This window comes from Arachis hypogaea, chromosome 19 (genome assembly GCF_003086295.3).
Source record: "Arachis hypogaea cultivar Tifrunner chromosome 19, arahy.Tifrunner.gnm2.J5K5, whole genome shotgun sequence".
Taxonomy (NCBI): Eukaryota; Viridiplantae; Streptophyta; class Magnoliopsida; order Fabales; family Fabaceae; genus Arachis; species Arachis hypogaea.
In genome coordinates, this window is record NC_092054.1 from 32,963,279 (window position 1) to 32,982,732 (window position 19,454).

At 36.9% G+C, this 19,454-nt stretch overlaps 1 protein-coding gene and 1 non-coding gene across 4 annotated transcripts; both read left to right on the forward strand.

Annotated features, from left to right (window-relative positions):
* Positions 1–369: 369 nt before the first annotated feature.
* Positions 370–6,460, forward strand: LOC112779394 (uncharacterized). 3 transcript variants are annotated; one of them, XM_025823631.3, is made up of 5 exons: positions 374–1,193; positions 2,496–2,714; positions 5,701–5,871; positions 6,110–6,173; positions 6,264–6,460. In XM_025823631.3, the coding sequence occupies exons 1-5, from the start codon at positions 438–440 to the stop codon at positions 6,272–6,274; spliced, it is 1,221 nt and encodes a 406-aa protein (XP_025679416.1). In that variant the 5' UTR covers positions 374–437; the 3' UTR covers positions 6,275–6,460. The 3 variants fall into 3 exon arrangements, with proteins under 3 accessions (XP_025679417.1, XP_025679415.1, XP_025679416.1); XM_025823630.3 differs by having other exon boundaries at positions 373–1,193; positions 6,110–6,435; XM_025823632.3 differs by lacking the exons at positions 5,701–5,871; positions 6,110–6,173; positions 6,264–6,460 and adding an exon at positions 5,199–5,300 and having other exon boundaries at positions 370–1,193.
* A 12,623-nt stretch (positions 6,461–19,083) lies between these two features.
* LOC112781172 (small nucleolar RNA R71) lies at positions 19,084–19,191 on the forward strand. Its single transcript, XR_003191965.1, has one exon. It is a non-coding gene; the product is annotated as a small nucleolar RNA R71 (small nucleolar RNA).
* Positions 19,192–19,454: the final 263 nt, after the last annotated feature.

Sequence of the window (19,454 nt, forward strand, 5' to 3'; positions counted from 1 at the left end):
TTTAAAATTATTATATTTAACTTAATATATATAATTTTATATTTATCACATCTAACATTATCTAATAAATCGGATGATAATTAAAAAATATAAAATAAAATGTTATTGTGGTTGTTATTAATAATATGAATGTAAGTTACCATGTATAAAATTAAATATTTCTATAAAATATTATTTCCTCGTTAGGCCTTTAATTTAACCAGATAGGAATAATTAATTTGGGTTTGAATAATTTTGGCTCTGCATGGATACACCACGTTAGTCCAGAGTACTGGCAGCTGTTTCCTTAGCCGTTCATTGTCTTCAGTCACACTCCACACGTCAAGCCACATACACACTATTCATTCTTTCCTTCTTCCTTTCTGCCCCCATTCTTATATAAGCGTTGATGTTCCTCTCATACGCCAAACAGAAAACATTAAAACACCACACAATCGATGGAGAGCGACACGCTTCTTCCTCACACCACTGTTTCTTGGACCGAACACAGCAATGACATTGGAATTTCCATGAATGCCCCTCTCACTTCCTTCAAATCCATACTCCAACCTCCTCCAATTACCATAAACCCCTTCCCGTTCCCACAACAACATACCGTACCCAATCTCACTACTACTGCTGATGATGACAACTTTCTCACACACCAAAACATGGACTCCTTCGCTCCGGAACACTCTTTCTTTACTCCCAAAGCCTCTTTCTTCAACAACAATCCTTTTGATAATGCCTTCGATTTGGGACCTGACATCGGTTTCTTCTTCTCCGGGAACCATTCTTCTCAAACTGGCTCGCCTGATATCCCGCCGGCGACTCGGCTGCTCCCGGCGGGGGCCACCGACGATGATCCCGTGGCGCTGGGTGCTGGATTTGGTGCCTCCGCTGCGTTTGAAATGGAGGCTGTTGGTGGCTCTGGAAACGCTCTGTTTTCGGGCAGGGGAAAGGGATTGGAAGCTTTGGTAGTGAGTAATTTGAAGAGGGTGCAGGAAGTTGAAGAAGCTAGCAATGAGGGTTCAATGTGGAATTCTGAAGAGGATGATGAGAGAACTGATGAGGTGGTGGTTGAGGAGAGTGGGAAGAAGAAGAAGAAGAAGAAGGGGATGCCGTCCAAAAATCTTATGGCGGAGAGGCGGCGAAGGAAGAAGCTCAATGATAGGTTGTACATGCTTAGGTCTGTTGTGCCAAATATTAGCAAGGTATAAAAATCTTGTTTTGAAAAAAAAAATATATATATATATATATATATAAAATGATTCTAGATAGCCAAAATATTATAGATAATAAATAAAGATATATGATTAATAATATTTGTATTTATAAGAGAGTGTAAATTATTCTCCTAATTTAATTAAAATAATTAATTTTTTTTATAATTAATTATTTTTTTTCATTTAATTATACTAAAATTTAATTTTATATTTAATGTGAATCAAATTCTAAAATTTCTCTTTTATTATTACTACATACATTTATAATTTTATAATTTTTTTTCCTAAATAAAAATTTTAAATTCTTATATTTTTTATTTTTAAAAAATCTCAAATTACCTCAACACATTTTATAAAACATAAAAACATCTTAAATTTGATCGGTTTTTATTTATTAAAAATTATAAACATTTAAAAATGTTGGTTTATGACCTGCAAAATAAAATAATAAATAATAATAAATTAGCACCAATTTATTGATATGGATATTATGTATATAAAATTATAAATATCATACATATAAAAAATATGAATATTAAATTAGAGAATTTAACAACATCTTTTACACAATTCATATTTTACATATAGACTATTATAAAATAAAAAATAAAAAATAAAATATAAACAAAAATTAAGAAATAAAATTTTAAAAATAATTATTAACTCATCATATTAAAATCAATAAATAACCCTAAAATAATAATATTTGTTAAATAGGTAACATTACTCTAATTTTAAACTCCATTTATTGTATTCAGGTGAATAACCCTAAAAAAAATTGGCTATTATTTCTATTTGAACATTATTGTTAGTTCTTTTTCTTTTAAACTACTTTGGTTTAAAATTTTCCTGTTCAAAATTTTTCACGGTATTTTTATTCCTATCCGCACAAGGTGATTTTCCTTCCATTATTCCCATGATCCCATCTCCATCCCCGTCTTCAGGATACACACGTTTACGGATCAATATTGCCATCCTTATGTGCCATATTTTATATCATCTCTTAGCAAAACTTTCAGTTGTTAGCAATGGCAGAGCTACGTTGTAACAAAGGAGAGCGGCCTTAACATCAAATTTTTTTAAGTCTTATAAATAATTTTTGTTATCGGATAGAAAGACATAAAGAGTTCTATATCTAATGCATGACTATAATGATGACAAGTTGTAGTAAGACCATGCACTGATTGTTGCCATTGAATAGCCAACTAACCTCGTTAAAAAATGCATTCTTTTGATGATGTTGGAAACTTAGGAGTAATACCTGCTAATATACTTGGATTTGTTGATTAGATGGACAGAGTTTCGATACTTGGAGATGCAATTGACTACATGAAGGAGCTACAGCAGCGGGTCAATGATCTTCAAAATGAACTGGAGTCAACTCCAACTAGCTGTTCGCCATCATCTTCCACCAGCATTCAACCTTTGACACCCACACTGCAAACCCTTTCTTGCCGGGTGAAGGAAGAACTGTGTCCGATGCCAATCCCAGGAAACCAAACAGCAAAGGTAATTTTTGTTCACCTTATTATTGCAAACAATTTTGCTAGGTAACTAATTAAGGTACCACCCAATTGTAGCCAATTAGTATATAGGCTGCAAAAGAAGTCCAACAATAAAAAAAAAAAAAACCACAACCCTAATCATAATCTCACTTTCACTATAGTAAAAAAGCAACCACAAAACTCTTTACCTTCTCTCCTACGTCCTTTAGCCATGGCATTTAGTATCACTTCCAACTGTCTCTGCTAGCGTGTCACATCATAACTGGTCGCGATGGCCATTACCGTCCGTCGCTCATCTGCCGTTCGTCGCCATACAAAAAAATAAAAGGAAACTATTAAAAAAAGACATAATTTCAGATGTTTCTTATACCTGAAATTCAGATGTTTAAATTTTAGAGGTATCAGATAACAAAACGAAATATTCTAAACATAAGAAAAAGAAACATCCGAAAACTAAGAAAAAGAAACCTTTAAAATTATTTAAAAAATCATCCAAAATCTAAAAAGAAGAAACATCTAAGACCTATAAAAAAGAACATCCGAAAATTTAGAAAAATGAAACATCCAAAACTACTAAAAAGAGTCATCCAAAATCTAAAAAAAAAAAGAGCATGGAAGCGGCTTTGAAGAAGAGACATGGATGAGAGAACGGAGGCGCCAAAGGAATGGAAGGTATCACGGCGAGGGAGTTAGAGGGGGATGGCGAGATGGGAGAGGAGCTAGATGCGGAGGGCGTGGCGATGCCACGAGGGGAGTTGAAGGGGGATGGTGCGGCGTCATGTCAAGAGGAGTTGGATGGCTAGGGCGTAGCGGCGGGGCGATACGAGTTGGAAGGGGGAGGGCGTGGTGTCGCGGCGAGAGGAGTTGGAGGGAAACATCACGGCATGAGGAGTTGGAATGGGAAGGTGCAAGTGTTTTGAGTGCAAACCTAGCTTTTTTGAAATGTTTAAACAATTCCGTTAGATAACCAACAAAAGGTGCAACTAACTTTAGCCAACTCTTATTTGAACAGCACTTCAAGGCCCATGAAAAAAAAAATTCAAATTATATGGAAAAAAACATCCAAATCACATTGAAAAAACATTCACATCATAAAGTCCAATACATTTCCTACTAATGGACAAAAAAAAAAATCCACAAACTACCAAAAACATCCAAATTATATTAAAAAGCATTCAAATTATATGAAAAAAATTCCAAAAATCACATAAAAAAAATTCAAATCACATCAAAAGAAGAAGAAGACGGGCGGCGGTGAAAGGTGCAATGCGATGGAGGACGACGATGTGTGGGAGGACGTGAGAATGAGGGTGCGGTGTGAAGGAAGATGGCGACGCGAGGGAGGAACAACGAAAAGGAGGACGGCGACAACATCTTCGACGGCGCTGTGTGGATGGCGAGGCGACGACATGCTTGACGGTACGAGCATGGATGGAAAAGGCGTGGACGTTGCTGCCTGCTAGTTGCCTTCCATCGGGAGCTCTCTTGCGATGGATGATGACATGGCTACTGAGGCTGACTGGTGCAAGGACAAGGTGTGACGCGTAACAACTGCGATGGAGGACACGCGGTAGAGAGGCGGCGAGGGGAGAGCTGCATGCCAGGAAGGATGTCTGATGGTGGCACAATGGAGATACGATAACGGCGCAAAGTGCGGGAGGAGATTGACAGGAGGAGAAGCGTGAGAGAGAGGACAGAAGGTGAGTATACGAAGTGGTTTGTGGCTTAGGGTGACAAAACTAAATTCCTCAAATTTCAAATTTCAAATGTAGAATTAAAAGGGAGTTCATAGTTGATCTCTTATACTTTTTTATTTTCAATTTTAAAATAAGTTTTTTGAAAAGTTGATTGCATATAGAGTTGGTTACCTATATTTTATCGAGGTGTTTGCTATGGTGCCTAAAAGATATTGCCTAATTGCTAAAATAGGTTAAATAATTAATTTTAAATTTAAAAGTATAAATGTTTGAAAATTTTAAATATTTAAAAGTTACTATAAAAAGTAATTTAGATAAAAATTAGACACCAAACAAAAGGCACCATAGAATTGGCCTTTTATCTATTACAAATTAATGTTGCTTGATAATGTTTGCATGTTGTGGTAACCGACCTGCCAAAATTATTCAATAGCTGAATTTTGCATAATCATGAAATTAGATTGCCAAAAGCTCAAAACTATTGTGAGCTCATTATATAAATTTCAATACTTACTCTCTGCTAACATGGACTTGCAAATATATGTCTGTCTTAAAACTCTATTTTCAATACAAAGTAATAGGATAAGTATTTCCTAATGTGGTACACGATTGCACGTAATTTGTTGAACACTAAACCTCATTGCAAAGTTTACTAGCTCCTAGATTGTCCAAACAAGGACTCTAAAAGAAAATAGCCTAAAAATTATTATTTGAGCACTCCAAAATAAAGCAAAATGCCTAGGGATGACGATTTGAGCATTCGACTTTATCCGACCTTTTCCATTTTAAAGGTGATGGATTTTTCAACCGTTACTTGGATTTTGGGACGGGTACAGAGAAAATGTGATGATAATTGTTTGAAATAGGACGGATACAGGTAATGGTCACCCATCTTATATCAGCTCCAAACATACACAAATGAATGTTTGAGATATATTATCAGATTTAATTTGATAAATTTAAACTTTTTTAAGATTGCTTTCAACTAGTAATGTGATGCATTTAATTATATCTAGAATTTATATAATCTTTTTTAGCACTTTGTATTTTATTTTCATAGGCTATAGATTATATTTCAGACAATGTCATAAAAAATAGGCCAAGTAATATAGATTTGTGGCAATAAATAGAATATCTACGAGTAATGAGACAGGTAAGGGAGCAAATCTTTAATGTTCAGGGCAGATGTGGCCGTGTGGGTATTGAAATACCCACTATATTTGATATGCAAATTTTATGGTCCTGGAAATTGAAGAAACTATTTTAACTCTCAAGTGTTTCTAATAATTTTAGGTGGAAGTTAAGGTAAGGGACGGTAAAGCTATCAATATTCACATGTTTTGTAGCCGCCGACCAGGTCTTCTGGTCTCTACAATGCAGGCTCTGGATAACCTCGGATTAGATGTTCACCAAGCTGTTATTAGCTGCTTCAATGGTTTTGCTTTAGACATCTTTAAAGCTGAGGTACGCTTCTTTATCCATTGCCAAGCTTCACTTTCTTATTTTTTTAACCTTTATGTTATATGATGCTTGGACCTAATTTTATTGAGGTGTAATGCATATTGTGTCTAATACTAATAGTGTCAATTAATCCATGTACCAACCTGGATTGTTGAAAAGGCTTGCAATGAACACTAATTATTGGTTTGTGGTATGTGAAGTTTGACGGTTTGTAACTGTTGTCTTTCTTGTTTCTTAACAGCAATGCAGAGAAGGGCAAGATGTGCTTCCTGAGGAAATCAAAGCAGTTCTGCTGGATTCAGCAGGTATCCATGATATGATGTGATTCAAGTTCTTAATTGGTAAATGGAATTAGAGAAATACTAACAGTGATTGCTGTTGTAACTTGCAAGCAGGATCCAAATAAATCTTTACAAATTACAATTACTGTTTGTAAGGCATTACTGGGAAGATCAAATAGCAAATTAGCATAATTTGAAGGTTGAAGAGTTGTCTTGTGATATCTTGTCATGATTTTAGCAAAGCAAATGATGTCACATTGTTTTTTTTAAGTCATGGATTATATCTTATTTGTTTTATTTGCCTATTTATTTTAGTCATGGAATATTTTTCTTAAATCTTGCTTCCTCAAAATTGTGTCTGTTTAATTTTTAAAATAGACTTGCTACAGAAAGTTGTCAGCACCCTAGTTGTTTGTTTTTAAAGGGATTTCAATCCTCACTAATTAAATAACAGTGCACCACAATGGGTAGAGCTTTCATACTCTACTATAGTTGGTGGTCCTCGTCTAGATTTCATGTGAACGTGATCTAGTAGAGTTTCCTAAACTTTGACTACTGTTCTCAATCATCCCTACAACCACGACGATGAATTATCAATTTGGGACATTTGGGGCTTTGTTTAAGATTTTATTTCAATTGTAAGGGCTAGATTGAGTATTTGAATTTCATCTCTATATCATTTAATCGTTACCCAATACACTCACTTCACAGTAGGAAGGTGGAGTTCAACATGTCAGGTAAATGTGCCGAATAAGCATTCTGGTGATAGAGATCATTGTAGGGATAATTGGGATCCACTAACTAATTTGGAAGTTGTAATTGAAGCCAATGAAATTGTAGGAGTTAAATTGAGTATTGGATCAAATTTTAGAGTCAAATTGAGATTTAACTCATATTTCAATCCTCAATAATTAAATATAACAGTGCATCATAGTGGAGTAGTTGCCAAACCGGGTATCTCCCATGGTCTAGCCACTCGATTTTTTTTTTGGGCACCACGATCATCTTGGAGAGAGAAGTTGATAAACCCGACATCCAGATATTGATAACTTGTTTTCGGATCTCCTCCTCATCTTTCTTAGGTTTTTAGCATGAATGAACTATTATTTCTAATTATAAAATATTAGAGTATTAATAATTTTAACAATAAAAAATATATTAACTTGATATTTATTAAAAACTGAGCTAGTTCTTTTGGTAGTTAAATCGTACATTTTTTCTTTGATTTTTTAAACCTGACGATTTTTTATGTATATCAAATTAATTTTCATGTTTTATAATTAAAATTGTTCACACTCAAATATTTTATGATAAAAAACTTTGAGTGATCGACTTACTTAGAGAGACGACAAAGAGAAGATCACTTGCATATTTGGTGTTAGTTCTTGGCAGTTGGCACGTATGTTGCTTCCACCCAAAAAGATCTTTAGGTTTAGTATTAGGCAACTACTTCAATAAAAATGTCAAAAACATCTTTTTATGATGATCTTTATTTAAAAAATATAACTTATTTGTATAATTACATTTTAAATAAAAATAATACTTTTATAACATATAAAAATAAAGTCCTATAATTTATCATTTAATAATCAAAGTAAAATATTTTCACATGATGACAATTATAAAATTTTTATTGAAGTAGTCACCTAATGACAATGACACCTATTATATTATCCTTCGCTATCATGGTTGTTTTACATTTTTATTTAAAGTGTCTCTTAAAAAAAATAGTATTTACTTTTTTTATTGAAATAAAATATGAAGATTATACAAAGATATAATTCAAGACAAGACATTATTTCATAGTCTGTGTATGATATTTTCTGTAAACAGCAAAAATAATAAGTAAAATTGAAAAAATTGAGATTTTAACTGTATTAATTTTATTTGAGAGTTTTTATGCGTTATTAAAAGGTTAGGTATAAAATTTGAAAAAAGTAATTATTACTAAGTTTTAATTTATCCTTTAATTGTCTTCTTAATATTTAAAAGATTAACAAATTCAAATATATATTATTTTAAAAATAAGACTATAAAAGTATATTTTTATTAAAATTTATTAGAATTGAGTGTATTTAATTTGACATTCAAAGTTAACTTAGGAGGTGAGAATTGTTTTACTCTTATAAATATCATATCATCATAAATTACTGTATCCCTTCATAAACCTGTATTTCAATATGTATATTTTGAAAATAAAAAGTGGCATCAATTCTTATATTTTATTTTATTTTTTAGAATTTTGATTTCTTAAGAAAGGTATTTAGAAATTTTTATATTCATTTTGGAGGAAGATTAATTATTCCTATGTATTAATTTGTTACCACAAGATACTTCAAGAAGAGAATAAAAAGTATAAAACAAATATTACTGAATAGTTATCAAACAATTTAAAGTATTTTATACTCCTAAAAAAAATGATAAATCACTCAAGTGACAATCAAATTTTAAAAAATTAAGAAATAATTTGCCTAAAAAGTAACTTAATATTAGAGAGTAAAAAAATGATTTTCTCAATACATTGAACTTATGAAAATTTAAAAAAATTAATATTTGTTATGATAAGATTAAATACATGGATGTCCATTTATGACTTGGGCGGTTATTAATGAAGGAATCACTTTTAAGGATGAATTTAAATAAATGAGAGTTGAAAATAGAAGTACCTTACCTGTATAAATAGAAGGCATCATCAAATGCATTTTACACAACAATAAGAATATCAAACATTCTTCACTCTCTCTCTTTTGTTCTATTCTCTCTCTTATATACTTTATTATAATATTATTAAATATATTAATTATATCTATTGATATAGTAATTCTAGTGTATATTACTACTAGAGTTATCTAATTATATTTCCATATTTTATATTTGTTACCTCTTCCTTATTTATTTATTTAGTTATTTCACAACACGTTATCAGCACGAGACTCTGATCAAATTTTTAAGAAGACTTGAGTCAAACAAATTTTCATTATGTCAAAACTCTCTTGTAACACCTTACCACACAGATTTCCAAGCACAAAGCTCATTTCCAAGCTTTCCAAAACCAACAATCAAACTCCAATACACATATATACAAGGCCTAAGCCACAATATCACACCCAAACACAATACCTCAATCACTAAATCACAAAATTCCAAGTCTTTAGCTTAGGATTAAGAATCTCACCTTACCCAAGGACCAATGAGGCAAGACTAAGCCTTCCCTTCAAGTCAATTAGATCCTATAACACAAAAGAGCTCAAAATTTCAACATTTTTGTCCATGAAATTCGAAAATCAAGGTTGGAAGAACGGAGGTGAAACGTGGCTTACCTCTTGCACAACCTTATGGGCTTTGTAAAGCTCGATGCCGCGGTCGCGTGGCCGTAAACGGTGCATCAATCGGAGCTCCGGATCAAAAGTTATGATCAATGAAAGTTTGGAGTGAAATTTGGGCAAGGGTTTCACATTTCCCCCTCCCTTTCAACGTGTGTGTGGTGTTTGAGTGGAAAGACAGAGCTGAGCTCTCTTAATTAAGAGAGGCTTGGCTGGGCCCTTGGGCCCAATATGGGTCCGGTTGGTTCGGTTTGGCTCGTTCGGCCCAATTTTGGACCGATTTTTTGAAAATTAGTGTCAAAATTCTCGTTTTAAATTTCTCTATCACATTAAACCATAAAACCTCATTTTCTCATTTTCTAGAATATATTTTAATTTATAGGTTAATTAGTCATTAATTAATCGGGTTTTACATTCTACCCACCTAATTGGGAATTTTGCCCACAAAATTCGATTTCAGTTACCTGAGAATAGGTGTGGGTAGTCTGCTCGCATTTCCGATTCAAGTTCCCAGGTGTGCTCCTCAACACCGGCTCGACTCCATGTCACTTTCACTAATGAAACCTCTTTTCCACGCAACTTCTTAATACATATGTCATCAATCCTGACCGGAGTCACTGGCAGAGTCAAGTCTTCCTTTAACTGAACCGATTCCGGTTTTAACTCATGGTTAGCATCAAGAGTATACTTCCAAAGCTGCAACACGTGAAATACGTCGTGCAGGTTCGAAAGGTGAGGCGGTAGAGCCATCCGACACGCCACCGGTCCAACTCTCTCGAGAATCTGGAACGGACCGATGTATCAGGGATTCAGCTTCTTCGTCTTAATCGCTCTACATACTCCTGTTGTTGGAGTAACCTTCAGGAAAGCATGGTCTCCTTCCTCAAACTCTAAGGGCTTCCGCCTCTGATCGGCGTAACTCTTCTGACGGCTCTGAGCAGTGAGCATCCTATCTCTGATTTTCTTAACTTGTTCAGTAGTTTCAGCTATTATCTCAGGTCCCAATAGACTTTTCTCCCCAGTTTCATACCAGCATAGAGAAGATTGGCATTTCCTCCCATACAAAGCCTCATACGGAGCCATTCTGATGCTCTTATGGTAGTTATTATTGTATGCAAACTCCACCAGCGGCATATACCGATCCCAGCTTGTCAGCTGGTCCAAAACACAAGCCCTCAACATGTCCTCTAGGGTTTGGATCAACCTCTCAGATTGACCATCTGTTTGAGGATGGTAAGCTGTACTCAAGCTCAAATGGGTTCTGAAGGCTTTATGAAATGCACCCCAGAACCTTGAAGTGAAACGGGGGTCTCTGTCAGAAATTATGGCAGTAGGCACACCATGAAGTCTCATAATCTCCTTTATATACAGGCGCGATAACTCCTCAAGAGTATAGTTCATCTGAATGGGTAGAAAGTGAGCCGATTTCGTCAGCCAGTCCACAATTACCCATACAGCATCAAAACCGGCTCTAGTTCTTGGTAATCCCGATACAAAATCCATCGCAATGCTCTCCCACTACCAATGCGGAATCTCCAAAGGTTGCAACGTCTCGGAAGGTCTCTGATGTTCAATCTTCACTTTTTGACAAGTTAAACACTTTGAGACATACTCTGCCACATCATTCTTCATACCAGGTCACCAGAACATAGCCTTCAGATCATTGTGCATCTTAGTATTCCCAGGGTGAATAGAAAATCCGCTTTTGTGTGCTTCCTTCAAGATATCTTATCGCAAAGTCCCAACATCGGGCACAATGATCCTACCCTTGAATCTCCATAGCCCATCTTGATCCCATGATACTCTCCACTGCTTCCCTTGCTCAATAGCTGGTAACACCTTAGGTAACACGTCATCATTTTGATGAGCCTTCAGGAGTTCAGATTTAAAATCACTTGAGATCTGTAATGGACTCAAACACAGAGTTCCAGACTCTTCCTGAACACCGATCTTCAAACTCTCGAATGCCTTGAGCAACTCCTTTTCTCGAATCATCATCCAAGCAGCATACAGCGATTTCTGACTTAGTGCATCCGCCACAACATTCGCTTTTCCCAGGGTAATTCAACTCAAAGTCGTAGTCCTTCAGTAACTCCATCCACCTCCTCTGTCGCATATTAAGCTCTTTCTGATCAAAGAGGTATTTCAAGCTCTTATGATCAGAGAAAACTCGGAATTTAACCCCATAAAGTTAATGCCTCCACACCTTTAGTGCAAATACAACCGCAGCAAGTTCCAGGTCATGCGTTGGGTAATTAACTTCGTGAAGTCTCAATTGTCGTGAGGCATAAGCCACCACATTCCAGTGCTGCATCAGCACGCACCCCAGACCCTTTAGTGAGGCATCACAATACACCTCAAATGGTTCATTCGGCTCAGGTAACACCAACACAGGCGCGGTAGTCAGCTTTTGCTTCAACACTCAGAAACTCTCCTCACTTAGAAGTCCAAGCAAACGGCGCGTCGTTGCGGGTTAACTTTGTCAATGGCAAAGCTATCTGCGAGAAGCCTTTGATGAATCTCCGATAGTAGCCAGCTAAGCTCAGAAAACTCCTTATTTCAGTAACTGAGGTCGGTCGCCCCCAATCCATCATTGCTTCTACCTTAGAAGGATCTACTGTTGTCCCCTGTTTACTCACCACATGGCCAAGAAACTTCACCTCGTCCTTCCAGAATTCACATTTAGACAGTTTTGTGTAGAGTTTCCTTTCCTTTAGTATCTACATCATGGTCCTCAAATGTTCTACATGCTCTCCTTCGGTCTTAGAATAAATCAGTATGTCATCAATGAAGACAACAACGAATTTATCCAGAAACAGATGGAAGATTCTATTCATATAATCCATAAACACTGCAGGAGCATTTGTCAACCCAAAAGACATTACAGAGTACTTGTAATGACCATAACGAGTCTTGAAAGCGGTCTTAGGGATGTCCTCATCTCTCACCCTTATCTGGTGATAACCAGATCATAAATCAATCTTGGAGAAAACCCCGGCTCCTTGTAACTGATCCATGAGATCGTCAATTCTTGGCAATGGGTACTTATTCTTTATTGTGACCTTGTTCAGTTGTCTGTAATCCACCGTCTTTCTTCTTCACCAACAACACCGGTGCTCCACACGGAGAAACACTAGGGCAGATAAAGCGCTTGCTTATTAAGTCTTCCAACTGAGTCTTGTGTTTGACCATTTCTAAAGGCGACATTCGATATGGGGCAATCGAGATTGGCCCCGTTCCAGGTACCAACTCAATTACAAATTCAACCTCTCGGCTAGGAGAGAATTCCTCAATGTCATCAGGAAATACCTCAGGAAATTCACAAACAATTGAGATTTGCTCTAAGCTTTGTTCCTCACCCAACACACTTGCAGCTAATAGCATAACACCTTGACATTCCTGCCCCCGAACAATTTACTACCACATAGTTCAAATAATAGCCATTCACCACGACCGGCCCTTCTTACCCTTTTGGCATGAAATGCAACAATTTCTCAAAACAATTCAACAAGACACGATTCTTAGACAACCAGTCCAACCCCAAGATAAGATCAAGACCGGTCATCGGCAAGCAGATTAAATCATGGACAAAATCACGTTGCTTGACCCTAAATGAAACTTGCGGACATCCTAACATAGTTACCATGGCTTCATGGGTGGCATTATACACCTTTACGTCATAAATTAAAACAATCTTCAATTCTACCTCACTAGCCTTCTCAAATGCAATGACTGAATGTGATGCTCCAGAATCAAATGAGGCATTTAAAGTTTGACCAACCATTTCACATTTACCTCGGATAAGTGTCTCGGACCCCTCGGCACCCACAGCTGAAGTAGTAAACACCCGACTAGGCTGCTGTGCTCTCCTAGCATCCTGTCTCTGCTTCTCTGGACAGTTGGAGGCTTATGCCCTAGCTTACCACATGAGTAACACAATCCCCATCCAGCCTTGCACGGAACACCAGGATGGTAACTCCCACATCTAACACAAGCCTGCTCATTCAGAGGCTGCTTCCCAAACCTTCTTCTCGGGACATTGTTGTTGTCAGGCCTTCTGAAGTTATTCTGGCCTTGAGTCCTGGTGCACGAACTTGTGATCACACTTTTCACAACTCTGCACAACTAACCAGCAAGTGCACTGGGTCGTCCAAGTAATACCTTACGTGAGTAAGGGTCGATCCCACGGAGATTGTCGGCTTGAAGCAAGCTATGGTCATCCTGTAAATCTTAGTCAGGCGGATTCAAATGGTTATGAGGTTTTGATAATTAAAAGATAAATAAAACATAAAATAAAATAAAGATACTTATATAATTCATTGGTGGAAATTTCAGATAAGCGTGTGGAGATGCTTTGTTGCTTCTGAACCTCTGCTTTCCTATTATCTTCTTCCAACCATGCGTGCTCCCTTCCATGGCAAGCTGTATGATCCTCTCGAATGAAAAATACCAGGTACGGTTTCTGCACGGCTAATCAACTGTCAGATTTATCGTCTCGGATGAAAAATACCAGGTACAGCTACCGCATGGCTAATCATCTGTCGGTTCTCACTAGCGCCGGAATAGGATCTCTCTATCCTTTTGCACACTGTCACTGCGCCCAACATTCGTGAGTTTGAAGCTCGTCACAGTCATCCCTTTCCAGATCCTACTCGGAATACCACAGACAACGTTTAGACTTTTCGGATCTCTGGAATGTTGCCAATTGGTTCTAGCCTATACCACGGAGATTCTAATCACACGAACTCGGTCCGTGGATTAGAGACCCAAGAGAATATACTCCGGTTGTCGTCCAATGACTACGTTGAACATCATGTAGACCGCTTGTGGTTGTCAGACACGTGGATCTTGGCTAAGCGAGTAACAAAGATAGTGGGTGATTATCACTGGTTACCCCTTCATTCTGACTTAACTGAATTAAGTACGAGAGTATATCTTGGAGAAGAAGTAGGCGTGAATTGAAAGAGAAACAATAGTACTTGCATTAATTCATGAAGAATAGCAGAGCTCCACTGTGTAGAAACTCCACCGTAGAAAATACATAAGAGAAAAAGGTCTAGGCATGGCCGAATGGCCAGCCTCCCAATGTAACATAAAAGTGAAAAGAGGGTTCCAAAGATGATAAAAGATACAATAGTAAAAGTGCTATTTATACTAAACTAGTTACTAGGGATTACAGAAAATAAGTAACTAAGTGCAGATAGTGTAGAAATCCACTTCCGAGGCCCACTTGGTGTTTACTTGGGGTGAGCATTGAAGCTTTTACGTGCATAGGCCATTCTTGGAGTTAAACGCCAACTTGAGTGCCAGTTTTGGCATTTTACTCTAGAAAGGGTTTCTGGTGAACGTTTAGACGCCAGTTTGGGCCATCAAATCTCGGACAAAGTATGGACTATTATATATTTCTGGAAAGCCCAAGATATGTACTTTCCAATGCAATTGAGAGCGCTCCAATTGGGCTTTTGTAGCTCCAGAAAATCCACTTCGAATGCAGGAGGGTCAGAATCCAACAGCATCTGCAGTCCTTTCTCAGACTCTGAATCAGATTTTTGCTCAGGTCCCCCAATTTCAGCCAGAAAATACCTGAAATTACAGGAAAACACAAAAACTCATAGTAAAGTCCAGAAATGTGATTTTTGCATAAAAACTAATAAAAATATAATAAAAAGTAACTAAAAAAATACTAAAAACTATGTAAAAACAATGCCAAAAAGGGTATAAATTATTCGCACATCACAACACCAAACTTAAATTGTTGCTTGTTCTCAAGCAAATAAAAACAAAATAGGATAAAAAGGAAGAGAAAATACAATAAATTCCAAAATTATCAATAAGATTAGTTTCAATTAGATGAGCGGGGCTAGTAGCTTTTTGCTTCTGAACAGTTTTGGCATCTCACTTTATCCTTTGAAGTTCAGAATGATTGGCATCCATAGGAACTCAGAATTCAGATAGTGTTATTGATTCTCCTAGTTCAGTATGTTGATTCTTGAACACAGCTACTTTATGAGTCTTGGTCGTGACCCTAAGCATTTTATTTTCTAGTATTACCACCGGATACATAAATGCCACAGACACATAACTGGGTGAACCTTTTCAGATTGTGACTTAGCTTTGCTAGAGTCCCCAGTTAGAGGTGCCCAGAGCTCTTAAGCACACTCTTTTTGCTTTGGACCACGACTTTAACCGCTCAATCTCAAGATTTTCACTTGACACCTTCACGCCACAAGCACATGGTTAGGGACAGCTTGGTTTAACTGCTTAGGTTAGGATTTTATTCCTTTGGACCCTCCTATCCATTAATGCTCAAAGCCTTGGATCCTTTTTACCCTTGCCTTTTAGTTTAAAGGGTTATTGGCTTTTTCTGCTTGCTTTTTCTTTTTCTTTCTTTTTTCTTTATTTGTCGCCTTTTTTTTTCGCAAGCTTTGTGTTTTTCACTGCTTTTTCTTGCTTCAAGAGTCAATTTTATGATTTTTTAGATTATCAATAATATTTCTCTTTTTTCATTATTCTTTTAAGAGCCAGCAATTTTAACATTCATAAACTTCACTATAAAAAATATGCACTGTTCAAGCATTCATTCAGAAAACAAAAAGTATTGCCACCACATCAAAATAATTAAACTATTTTCAAGATAGAATTCGAAATTCATGTACTTTTTTTTCTTTTTCAGAAAACGTTTTTCATTTAAGAAAGGTGAAAGATTCATGGAACATTCATAACTTTAAGACATAGACACTAAAGACTGATGATCATGTAATGAAGACACAAACATAGTCAAAACATAAAGCATAAAAACTGAAAATAGAAAAGAAAATAAATAAGGAGATTAAAGAACGGGTCCACCTTAGTGAGGGCGGCTAGTTCTTCCTCTTGAAGATCCTATGGAGTGCTTGAACTCCTCAATATCTCTTCCTTGCGTTTGTTTCTCCTCTCTCATGGCTCTTTGGTCCTCTCTGATTTCATGGAGGATAATGGAGTGCTCTTGTTGAGGTCCATGAGTAGGCTCTCTTGTTTGCTCCATCCTCTTTCTAGTGATGGGCTTTTGAGATGAATCTCTCCATCTTCCATGACTCAGAGTTGGAAGCAACTGCCTTCCCTTTCCTCTTCCTAGAGGTTTCTCTGGCCTTAGGTGCCATTAATAGTTATTGAAAAACAGAAAGCATAGCTTTTTTCACACCAAACTTAAAAGGTTTGCTCATCCTCAAGCAAAATAAGATAGAAGGGAGTAAAAGAAGAATGATGCAATTAATTTTGAAAACTTATTACTGTATGCAAGAAAAATTAAAAAGAGTTGAAAATAATTTGAAAAGATATGTAAGTTTTGTTTTGGAAGGAATTGAAAAGAATTGAAAAAAAAATTGAAAAGAATTGGAAAGATTATTAATATTTGAAAATAGAAATTGAAAGATGAACGTTTAAAATATGTTTGATGCAAAAAATTATGAATTAAAACATGAAAAATTGAAAAAAATCGAATTGGAAACAAAATTACCTCCCTTGTGTCATCCTGGCATTAAATGCCCAGGATGCTATCCATTCTGGCGTTTAACGCCCACTTGACTGCCTCTTTGGGCATTTAACGCCCAGCCAGATACCCTGGCTGGCGTTAAATGCCAGGAATCCTTCTTTACTGGGCGTTTTTCTGAACGCCCAGGATGCTGCCATTTCTGGCATTAAACGCCCAGAATGCTGCCCATTCTGGCGTTGGGCGTTAAACACCCATTCTACTATCCTTACTGGCGTTTAAACGCCAGTAAGCCTGTCCTCTAGGGTGTGCTGTTTTTGATGCTGTTTTTGATTTCGCTTTAATTTTGCAGCTGTTTTTATGACTCCACATGATCATCAACCTAAAGAAAACATAACATGGCAATGGAAAACAAATGTCTATAAAAAAAATATAATTAAATAACATTGGGTTGCCTCCCAATAAATGCTTCTTTAATGTCAATAGCTTGACAGTGAGCTCTTAGAGAGCTTCACAGAGACTCAGAGCTTAATGGTGGCCTCCCAACACCAAACTTAGAAGTTGAGTGTGGGGGCTCTGCTTGACTATGTATTGAGAGAAGCTTTTCATGCTTCTTCTCCATGGTTACAGAAGAAGATCCTTGAGCCTTAAACACAAGGTAGTCCTCATTCAATTGAAGGACTAACTCTCCTCTGTCCACATCTATCACAGCCCTTGTTGTGGCTAGGAAGGGCCTTCCAAGGATGATAGATTCATCCTCATCCTTCCTAGTGTCTAGGATTATGAAGTCAGCAGGGATGTAAAGGCCTTCAACCTTCACTAAGACATCCTCTACAAGTCCATAAGCCTGTTTCATTGATTTGTCTGCCATCTCTAATGAGATTCTTACAGCTTGTACCTCAAAGATCCCTAGTTTCTCCATTACAGAGAGCGGCATGAGGTTTATTCCTGACCCCATGTTACACAGAGCCTTCTTAAAGATCTTGGTGCCTATGGTACAAGGTATTAAGAACTTTTCGGGATCCGGTTTCTTCTGAGGTAAATTCAGTTGAACCAAGGCATTCAGTTCATTGATGAGCAATGGAGGTTCATCCTCCCAAGTCTCATTACCAAATAACTTGGCATTCAGCTTCATGATTGGTCCTAGATATTGAGCAACTTGCTCTTCAACAATATCTTCATCATCTTCAGAGGAAGAATACTCATCAGAGCTCATGAATGGCAACAGTAAGTTCAGTTGAATCTCTATGGTCTCTGTATGAGCCTCAGATTCTTTTGGTTCCTCATTAGGGAACTCCTTAGTAGTCAGTGGACGTCCATTGAGGTCTTCCTCACTGGAAATCACTGCCTCTTTACTCTCTCCAGGTTCGGCCAATTTGGATATAGTTATGGCCTTGCACTCTCTCTTTGGATTCTCTTCTGTATTGCTTGGGAGAGTACTAGGAGGGATTTCAGTAACTCTTTTACTCAGCTGACCCACTTGTGCCTTCAAATTTTTGATGGAGTACCTTGTTTCGGTCATGAAACTGAGAGTGGTCTTAGATAGATCAGAGACTATGGTTGCTAAGTCAGAGAGGCTCTGCTTAGAATTCTCTGTCTGTGGCTCAGAAGATGATGGAAAAGGCTTGCTATTGCCAAACCTATTTCTCCCACCATTATTATTATTGAAGCCTTGTTGAGGCTTCTGTTGATCCTTCCATGAGAAATTTGGATGATTTCTCCATGAAGGATTATAGGTGTTTTCATAGGATTCTCCCATGTAATTCACCTCTTCCATTGCAGGATTCTCAAGGTCATAAGCTTCTTCTTCAGAGGAGGCTTTTTTAGTACTGCCGGATGCAGCTTGCATTCCAGTCAGATTCTGAGAAATCATATTGACTTGCTGAGTTAATATTTTATTCTGAGCCAATATTGCATTCAGAGTATCAATCTCAAGAACTCTTTTCTTCTGAGTCATCCCATTGTTCACAAGATTTCTTTCAGAAGTATACATTAACTAGTTATTTGCAACCATTTCAATAAGTTCCTGGGCTTCTGCAGGCATTTTCTTCAGATGAAGAGATCCACCAGCAGAGTGGTCCAATGACATCTTGGACAATTCAGACAAACCATCATAGAATATACATAAGATGCTCCATTTTGAAAGCATGTCAGAAGGACACCTTCTGATCAATTGCTTGTATCTTTCCCAAGCTTCATAGAGGGATTCACCTTCCTTCTGTCTGAAGGTTTGGACTTCCACTCTAAGCTTGCTCAACTTTTGAGGTGGAAAGAATTTGGCCAAGAAAGCATTGACCAACTTTTCCCAAGAGTTCAGGCTTTCTTTAGGTTGTGAGTCCAACCATATCCTAGCTCTGTCTCTTACAGCAAAGGGGAAAAGCATAAGTCTGTAGACCTCAGGATTAACCCCATTGGTCTTAACAGTGTCACAGATTTGTAAGAATTCAGCTAAGAACTGATGAGGATCTTCCAATGAAAGTCCATGAAACTTGCAATTCTGCTGCATTAGAGAAA

What these genes read in the sequence shown, in the direction of transcription:
- LOC112779394 (XM_025823630.3), top strand. Translation starts at nt 438, where the DNA reads ATGGAGAGCGACACGCTTCTTCCTCACACCACTGTTTCTTGGACCGAA. An exon ending in TTGTGCCAAATATTAGCAAG is followed by an intron (nt 1,194 to 2,495) that starts GTATAAAAATCT and finishes TTTGTTGATTAG; the next exon opens with ATGGACAGAGTTTCGATACT. An exon ending in TAGACATCTTTAAAGCTGAG is followed by an intron (nt 5,872 to 6,109) that starts GTACGCTTCTTT and finishes GTTTCTTAACAG; the next exon opens with CAATGCAGAGAAGGGCAAGA.